Below are 10,098 nucleotides of genomic sequence, written 5' to 3'. Positions count from 1 at the left end.
AATGTGTCTGGGGAAAACAAATAATGTTGAACTTATTTGTACAAACAAATGAACAATTATTTAATTCAGATTAATTTTCAAATAATAACTTCTAAAAAACATTAAACTTGTGGATTTATGGACCAAATTACATAATTTTTCAAATTGAAAAAATAAAATAAAACAAAAGAGTTGTAAACTTGTAGGGACAAAATTGTACCTCTAACTCTCTAAGTCTCCAAACTGTACTAGGTTTTAGGTACATGCTACACAGACCACAGTTCGGTGTATGCTCTCACCAGTCAGCAGGACTTCAATCCCTGTAGCTGCTGGAATCTCAACTTTCCAACTCCAATTTTAAACTTCCAAAGCTTCTACCTTTTTGTTTCTTCACCTTTCCAGAATCAGTTTTTTTTTCTCTCCATTCTCTTATTCTTTTCAGTCACTTCTTCTTCTACCTTGTGAAAAAGGGAAGAAGGAACAGCCACACAAAAAATGTTGTCTTTGAATGTAGTTTCACCTTCATCATCCAGTGTCACTTTCACCAAACACAATCACAAGTCTTCCATAAATGCATCCACCATTTTCAGGTCAAATCTCCTCAGCAAGGTTCAAAGCCACAAGAACCTACCCTGCCTCAGAACCACCACCACTTCCCAGCTCCATGAACAAGGTCACCAAAGTTCCAAGCTTTCTTTCATGCCCACATCTCAGATCCAAGATTCAAATACAAAGTTAGGAACTTTCACCAGGTTTCTCACACACCCTTTTGAGTCCAAAGCAAAACCCATTAACCAAGTTGTGAAAGCAGCTTCTTCTGGTGCCAATCCTGAAGGAGGAGAAGAAAGTGTAGCCCCCAAATCAAAGACCCTAAAGCTTGCACTTGTTTTTGGTCTATGGTACTTCCAAAACATCATCTTCAACATTTACAACAAGAAGGCCTTGAACATTTTCCCATTTCCATGGCTTCTAGCTTCATTCCAGCTATTTGTTGGTTCAATTTGGATGCTAACTCTATGGGCCTTAAAGCTCCAGCCATGTCCAAAAATATCAAAGCCTTTCATCTTTGCACTTCTTGGACCTGCTTTGTTCCACACAATAGGCCACATCTCAGCTTGTGTCTCATTCTCTAAGGTTGCTGTTTCATTCACTCATGTAATCAAATCAGCAGAACCTGTTTTCTCTGTCATATTCTGTTCTGTTCTTGGTGATAGGTTCCCTATTCAGGTTTGGCTCTCAATTCTACCTATTGTTCTTGGTTGTTCTCTAGCTGCAGTAACTGAAGTGTCTTTCAACTTGCAAGGATTGTGGGGTGCCTTAATTAGCAATGTTGGATTTGTGTTGAGGAATATATATTCTAAGAGAAGTTTGCAGAATTTCAAGGAGGTTGATGGATTGAACTTGTATGGTTGGATTACTATAGTTTCATTGTTTTATTTGTTTCCTGTGGCTGTTTTCATTGAAGGATCTCAATGGATTCCGGGGTATTATAAGGCAATTGAAGCTATTGGAAAACCATCCACATTTTATATTTGGGTTTTGCTTTCTGGTGTGTTCTACCATCTCTATAACCAATCATCTTACCAAGCCTTGGATGAGATTAGTCCTTTAACTTTTTCGGTTGGGAACACAATGAAGAGAGTGGTGGTGATCGTGTCGTCAGTTTTGGTGTTCAGGAATCCGGTTAGACCACTTAATGGCCTAGGATCCGCCATTGCCATTCTTGGAACTTTCCTGTATTCGCAGGCAACTGCGAAGAAACCAAAGAAAATTGAAGGTGAAAAGAGTAGTTAGAGTAAGAAAAAGAAGTGGGGAAAAAAAGTGAAATGTTGTTAAGGGGGGAGAAATCTGGTTGGATTATTTGAATATCTTCAGTTAGACCATTTGATTTTTGACATTAATTAAGATCTTCAGTTTCTACTTTCTTTTGAGCTACTGCTATGGTTTTGAAGCACTTTTTTCTTGATTTTAATTTGTTTTCATGAGTATAGTTTCTTCTTGCTTGGTTCACATAAAATAGGTTAGGAAGATATAAGAATTGACCATCATATATTCATTAGTCCCAATGTTACTTGTATGCTGAGTTTCAAGTTAATTTGATTCACTGCTATCTGCAGTAACTGCATAAGTGCATATCATAACTGTTCACTAGAAGAGCTTGTTGATTTTCAAATTGCAATGCTTTTGCTGCTTTATGTTGCCATGGCTTTCAAGTAATTTACCACTCTCTTGATTATATTGTTGATCATCAGAAGTGAACTAAGGTTCTTTGTTAATTTCAAAATTCTCAAACTAGAGATTCCTTCAGCCAAACAGGTCCAATTGGATTTATTGTTTTCATAATAATATTGCTCTAGAATTTTAAACTTAGCTTTTACATTTTGATTAGTCTCTTCATTAACAAAATCATACACTGACCTCTCTTGAAATTTTATGTGATATTATGCTCAATAGTGAAAATCTTATGCCCTTGTAATTTGTAAAATGTAATAGTGAACACCCAATAAACAAGGGGGTATTTTCTATAATATGAATTAAAATAATGCTAAATTAACTATCTTTTCTTCCTTTTGTAGTATGCTGATGCCAATAGGAAGTAGAAAAATATCATTGGCTATGACCTTATTCAAAGTTATTGTTATTGGTTCAAATACACATCATGTTTGCAAAATATCTATAAACACAATGTATTCATGTCATTTTCAATCCAATTATATCTTCCAACTAATTAAGTATATAAATTTGTGGTTTCAACCACACTAATTTAGAGTTCAAATTCTAATAGATAGATAGATAGATAGATAGATACTAGTTTGGCTAAAATTCTTAAAATAATGAGTAATCTCTTGAGAATATTATTTGAGGTTGTGAATTTCAAGTATTTGTAATTGCTAATTACACATTTGCCATGTCTCATACTCTTAAGTATAATTTCCATGTAGCTAAGTAAAAGGAATCAACCACCACATGCATTGAAAGTGAAAGAGTGTGAGCTATATTATTTGGGAAAAAGAAAAGAAAAGAAAAAAATGGAGACCTTTTCTCCTCTCTTTTTTTACCACTCCAAATTCCCCCATTAGTGATTAATTCACTATATCTCAACACAATTCTTTCAAATTTGCCTACAAATAAAAAAATTGTTTTAATTATTATCCCTCACAAAGAGTGTGTTTGAAAAACTTTCAAAATTAAAAAAGAATTCTATTTATATTAAAAGTACATTCTAATTTATTTCAAATTCAAATCTATAATTTAAAGCAACTAATTATATTGATAAAATGAATTATTAATTTTTTACTTTTTTTGTCATTCTCTCCCTATAACCCTCCAATAATGGCATATAATTCAGTAGATATACATTATATAACTAGTTAGAAATTCATTGTAATTTGTAACTTCTATAATCAATAACAAAGTAGTGAAACACATGATTGGTAAGGAAAAGAAGAAAAATAAAAAAACACATTCACAAAACACAAAAACCTAGTGGTAATCACCATATAAATTACAAATATCATACTCTCAAACAAGTTACCTTTTCTCACCCACCAACAAAACTCCAGTATATATAAACTCATCAAAAGACTATAAAGTTGTTCAACCAAACACACACTTACACAAAATGAAGTTACAAGAAAAATGTTGACCAAAAATACAAAAACAAAAAAAATCATTAACTATGCATTCGGTTTGTATTTTATTTTTGTTGTTATCTTTAATATTTTTTATTTATAAAATTTTGTGAAAAGAGAAAAAACATATGAAAACAGAATATATAATTGTATTATTTTCATTGTTTTCTCTTTTTTTTTCACAAAATCTTAAAAATAGAAAACACTAAAAATGTAAACAATAAATAAAAACGCAAACCAACCGCAATATCTCATGATAAATCGTATGTACACGAAACTAATTACCCTAAAAACAACTCTCGGGTTGAACTGTACCAAATGCAGTTCCACCGGCATTTCTACAAGATGCTTGAGGAACTTGGTTCTTGTAGGTTAGGTTCACATCCTCCAACCTTAACCGTCTGCATGGATGCTTCAAACTACAATCAAATTTCACAGCAACCTGTGTTGCAGATGTTCCATGTATGTCCTTGTACGAAATATCGCTGATCCTGATTCCAGAGGCCTACAATAAGAATTACATACACTGAAGGCAATAAGACAAAAGTACCCCTAGGAATGTGAATAAGGAGATAGAATGAAAGTGATTACCATTTGAGGGCAGCCACTGTAATAAGGGCAGTAATGTTGGTCAATGACAATGGGGTTTTGAACATCAGACATAAATGCATGCTCAAAATGTACATCATTCACAAACCCATTGCTGGGTCTCCCCCAAGATTTTATCCTAAAACCGTTCATAGTCTTTGAGAATGTTGCCGTTCTAACCGTCACATTGGTCACACCATCTTCGTTCATGCCCCATCCTAAGCTTCCTATGCTGCACCACATAAAATCATTCATAATAATTCATCAAATAAAGTTTAGAGTAAACAAAACCAAGAATTTAATTTTAATGCACTGAAATGGTTCTACATATGCATCCAATTACATAGCGTCATATTAGTAAAAATAACAATTTTTTACATTGACCACTGAATAGTAATCCAAAAGAACGGATGTGATTAAACGACTGTATAACATTGTCAGTACATCAAAATTAAACTCAACGACAAATAGGTCCTAACTTTTTATCTTAAAGACATAAATTTTCGACTAATTAAAATTACAAAAACGTCTCTCATTTTCTAAAATGCGAGACATCTAAATGTCTCTAAAGATCAATTTATTCTTATATATTTTAAAAAAAAATACTTAAATGTTTCATATTTTAAAAAATTAAAAATATTTTTATATTTTTAATTAATAAAAAATGTATGCGTATTTGAATTAAAAAATTAGAAATTTTTTTTTGGGCTGAAGTTTGATTTTTTATACCACCCTATAGCTGTACTATTATTAAAGACACTGACACTAGTACTTCCATTTTTAATAATGCCATTTTTTTATATATATATTAATACAAACTGCAATAAGCAATAAAAAAAGTCATGTGTCATTATCAAAATAGAAGAAATAATTTTAGTTTCTAGTTTTTATGTAAAACAGTTTAAGATTATCTCATAATGTCACTTATATTAGAGAATAATTTAAAAAAATACAAAAGCAAAGAATGACAATACTATATCTAGAAATAATAATATTTCTCCCTCATAAATTATACTAAATTATTACTTACTTTGATAATTTTGAAATTTTATTATCTGATACTATAAAATTACTTTAATGTTAACCAACAGAAATTATTCGCTGAATTCAAAAAAAATAAAATAAATGCATTAAATTGAGAAATAAACCTAATTCCATGGCCAGGTCCACATGCAATATCCTCAACCCACAAATTTTTGGTGCCGGGGCCGACGGAGACACAGTCGTCGCCGGTCCGAATTCTTGGGTTGAGAATTGTGACGTCAGAGGAGAACTGGACGTGGATGCCGTCGGTGTTGGGGCTGTTTCCGGGGGCCATGATCTTCACTCCATGCACTTTGACGTTGTTGCATCCACTGATGATCATGTGAAACAGTTGACTGTTAATTGAGGACAACCCCGTAACAACAACGTTGTTGGAATTTGTGATTCCAAGTGTCTGCTTCCACAAATAATCATTCACTTAATTTTAAATCAGGATAATAATTATTTTAATTTTTTTTGAATAAATTTATTAAAAAGAATGAGTTACCTTATCAAAATACGAGTGATATCATTATTCTTTATTAAATTTTTAAATATTCAATATTTTTTCCGAATTCGCTAAGAAATTATTAGGAAGATAGTATATAAATTGAATAAACCTGAGTTTAATTTTGTATTATTTATTTTGTCATGTGGTGGGAATGGTGGCGATAAAGAATGAAAGGTGCATGGGAGTGATGAGTTTTGAAGCCGTAAATCTGGCGAACAGGATCCACACAAAAATACTACTCTCTATAACATAGGAATGCTATATGGCAAAATTAATATGCATAAAACATTAATTAATCAAAGTTTAGTTTTAATTTATGAAAGAAAGTCAATAAAAAATAGTCATTAGTTATATGTTAGCTAAAAATCCGTTAATTAGTCTCCTAGCATGATAATATACCTTAATTGTGATACACTATTTTGTGGACCAACAATAACATAACATCATATCAAAACCTTATTGAGTGTCTACCTCCGACACTTTCCAATTTTGCTTCAAAAACGGTTACAAAACAGTTTCATCATCTCTATTTTCACCTGGATTTAGCTGAAAAGACAGTAATGCCCCCCAATCCCGTAACCCACTTACTACTCCATTTTCATTCAAATTTCAATAATATAATGTTGATGGAACTTACTATGGCTCCAATTGGGCAAGGTTGGCCAGAACTCTTGCAAGCCCACAAGGAACCGCCACGGGCATCAAGAACGCCACCGTGAATCCTAACGCCGCTGACCTGGTCAAAAGTCAACCAATGCAGCGCTTCTCCGATGGCCCTGTAGTCAGAGGGACCCACCAACGTCGCCCCTCCCATGCTTATGGAGATTACCTTGCTGTTGCATGGCCCTCCGAACCTCGTGGCAGTTCCAAGCAGGAACTGCCCTGGAGGTACTTGGATGCGTGCGGGTCGCCAGGACCCGCACGCATTGCTCCAGGCACCTAGGAAGGCCAGTGTGGAGTCCTTGAGGCCGGTCGGGTCGGCTCCAAAGTCGACCACATTGTAGGTTGTTGATTTGGCTAAGATTTGTGTGAAGAATAAGGAGCAAAACAATGCATGGCGGAGAAGAAGAGTATGAGGGAGTTGTTTTGCCATTTCGGAAAACGTGATGAATAATAATAGAATTAATGAATTGAAAAGGATGTAGTAGTAGCAGTGTGTTGAGAGATAATGAGAACAAAATGAATTAAAAGAAGAGAATGTGTTTATGTGTGTGTGAATGTGAATTAATGGTAAGCAGAAAATTGAGAGATATAGTAGGAGTGGTGATGGAGGGTGGAGTCGTGGGGCATGGAACGGTTTCTGACGGTATTTAAAGCTAAGAATTTTGTACTTACTTGTACAATACAAGCTATATCATATCCCTGTTTTTTTCTCTCTTTCAAGTTTCTTCATCAATTTTGGTACACAATTAAAGAAAAAAGTTGTTTATTCATCAATCATATATATTCGATGAACTTCCTATACAGATATCTAAAATTATCTTTCAAAAAATATAACTATTTATGTTGCTTTAAAACTTTTGAATAAGTGATTTTATAATATAATATTATTAATCATAATTATTTATATTGCTTTCACTTATTAACTTAAAGTTTTTGGATTAATGATTTGGTAATTTTTGTGTAAAAATAAAAATTCAAATATTGACAGTATCACACCCAATTAATTTGACTGAAATATATTTAATTGGCTAAACTGTATCCCAATTAATTTCACCTATATATATATTAAAATTAGCTATCAATATAAAATATATATTAAAATATATATACACATTAAAAATAAATTAAATCATACATATATTTACACACAAATATATTAGTAAATTTTACTGTACAAATCGTATTTTAAAAAAAAAAACTGTTAAGTAGCAAAGAAAAAGGCGCGGCGAAGAGTGGAGTTATGAGCATGTTGGTGTGTTTACGGAAGTGAGCTTTGCGTGCTCCATTTCACAATAAACGTCACTTAATTGCTTTTTTCTTGTTCGTCAAAATTGGTTAACTACTTAACTTTGATTTAATTAGTCACATGCGCGCTACACATTCATTACATAGATATATAGTTAGGGCCTATATATGGATCCATAAGTAATCGTATTAGTATAAATAAGTATACATAGACTTATTATATGGTCACGCAGTATATAATTAAAGTTAATTACTAAGGGTATAAATGTAATGAACAATCTAGGGTCAATTATGTAATGTAGTACACTAACATCTTCAGATAAATGCATGCATGGATTTGATCAACTACATATTTGTAGCACATTAGGTCAAGCAAAGCAATTAATTAAAGGCCCAAATAATTAAGAGAAAATTATTTGGGGGGGGGGAGGGGGTACAATATTAGAGGGATTCACTAAAATTAATTGAAAAGAAAACGATGGAGCAAATAAAGTTATTGCATTTTGGCTTTATATATATGTTAGTATTGATGAGGAGAAAAAATAAATTACAAATTGGTCGGAGAGAAGACAAAATGGAAAGAATGAGATGGAACATACAATATCATGCTAGAGACTAGATTGTAGCACGACTACTGTGGGACATGGCACCGTACACAAATATCGCATGCAAATTAAATATTACTAAATAAAATATATGCAAATATAAAAAATATTATATGTATAAAAAAATTATATTTTAATATATATAAATGATTCTTTAAATAAAAAATTTGATTTCATCATTAAATTCATTCTTTTGGAATATCATTTGCTATATACTGTGGTTGTAAAAAATTACTTTGGCAAGTAATAAATTATTCTTTTGATTGTTAAAATTTTTGTTTAAAATTATAATCATTTCCATTTTTTTTCAAAATCATATCTATCATTGCAATAAATTTTTAAAATACTTCTTATATAATAATTATAAAAAATCCTAACTTCCAATCAATCGATTGTTAGTTGTTATTAAATAATTAAAAAATGGTTATTTTACCATGTATACGAATGATTTTTTTATATGAGAAGTGGATGTTTATATGATTTATACTATTATTTTGTTACTTGATTTACTGAATTTTGTATGCACATCTTTCGCAAATTTCTTTTATTATGTTGTTTGGATTTGATTAATTAATTAATTTTGCTTATTGAAATTAAGTTTTAACTAAAATATTTAAATATAGTGCACGAATAATATTTTGGTCAATTTATTAATTATTACTGAAAAACTAAAGTAAATGTTTATTTTAATATATATAAAAATAGTTCTTTGTATTGTAGATTATATTTACAAAAAATTAACATGAATTCAAAGTTTGTTGTTTGTAAATTCTTTAGCAACTACTTATATGTTCTGAATTTGGATAGCTTTTATAAGAAGTGTAAACACTATGCAGAATATTCAAAAGAATCCTAACTTATCATGAAACCAACACCTTGTAGAGGATTACTTGTAATTAAAGAGTTTAATATATATTTTGAGAGAGTATTATTATTAGAATATTTATCTACTTAAAACTATACTACTAATACCAATAACAGTGACATGTATTATTATTATTATTATTATTATTATTATTATTATTATTATTATTATTATTATTATTATTCCAACCCCAAATTATTTTGTTCTGACATTGTTTACATACACTTTGTTCTTTTGCTAATTCAATATAGATATATATAATTATATTTATACCTAATACACTCCAAATTTAGTTTACTAATAACCACTTTTTAAATTTTAAATCCAATTCTTAGTTGTAAATTGCTGTCCTTTTTTTTTATTAACTTATTGTAGCAGAAAGCTATTTCATAACCATGCAAGACTATTGATAACATGAGTCATACTAGAGATAAATTTTGATCTGATTGGAGTCACAAGGATAAAACCTTGTTTTGGGCCTTTTCATAATTACTCAAATTTTCAATATATGTGAAAGCACAATTGAGATTAACTGTTTTGAAAATTGCTCTATTTGTTGATGACCAAATGGTACATATGATATCTAAAAGAGTTTACAACTCAAGTTTTGTATACATTTAAATCCAATTACATCAGAAAAGGTATCCAACTTAAAAAAAAAATCATAATAAAGATTAGTCAATTGAAACTTAAGAATTATGTTTACATGCTCATCTAATTAATGATATAATTACATTTTTTATTGGTGAAAATTTCAGTATATATATGCGCAAACAACATCATGGCTGATGAAAAGAGTCTGCTTCTTGTTCACAATGATGAATAACTCAAAAAAAATTCCCAAAGTATGTAAAAAAAATCCGATAACTCAAAAAATGAATCATCTGAAACTATTAAAAAAACATCTATTTACACAAAAATAAACATTCAGAGAGTCAATTAAATCCAAATATGATTCCAAGCACTTTCACTCTGAGTTCTCTCCAT

The 10,098-nt window shown here is 30.8% G+C and overlaps 2 protein-coding genes across 2 annotated transcripts; one reads left to right on the top strand and one right to left on the bottom strand.

The window, feature by feature from the left end:
• The first annotated feature begins 206 nt into the window (after positions 1-206).
• LOC130973130 (xylulose 5-phosphate/phosphate translocator, chloroplastic) lies at positions 207-1,914 on the top strand. Its single transcript, XM_057897544.1, has one exon. The coding sequence runs from the start codon at positions 475-477 to the stop codon at positions 1,771-1,773; it is 1,299 nt and encodes a 432-aa protein (XP_057753527.1). The 5' UTR covers positions 207-474; the 3' UTR covers positions 1,774-1,914.
• Positions 1,915-3,377: 1,463 nt separating this feature from the next.
• Positions 3,378-7,028, bottom strand: LOC130973810 (polygalacturonase-like). Its single transcript, XM_057898476.1, has 4 exons — positions 6,371-7,028; positions 5,348-5,637; positions 4,203-4,431; positions 3,378-4,116 (listed from the first exon to the last, which is right to left on the bottom strand). The coding sequence occupies exons 1-4, from the start codon at positions 6,824-6,826 to the stop codon at positions 3,898-3,900; spliced, it is 1,194 nt and encodes a 397-aa protein (XP_057754459.1). The 5' UTR covers positions 6,827-7,028; the 3' UTR covers positions 3,378-3,897.
• Positions 7,029-10,098: the final 3,070 nt, after the last annotated feature.

This window comes from Arachis stenosperma, chromosome 4 (genome assembly GCF_014773155.1).
Source record: "Arachis stenosperma cultivar V10309 chromosome 4, arast.V10309.gnm1.PFL2, whole genome shotgun sequence".
NCBI classification, from domain to species: domain Eukaryota; kingdom Viridiplantae; phylum Streptophyta; class Magnoliopsida; order Fabales; family Fabaceae; genus Arachis; species Arachis stenosperma.
Note: the sequence above shows the minus strand (reverse complement) of the source record. Positions and strands in the feature narration are given on the sequence as shown.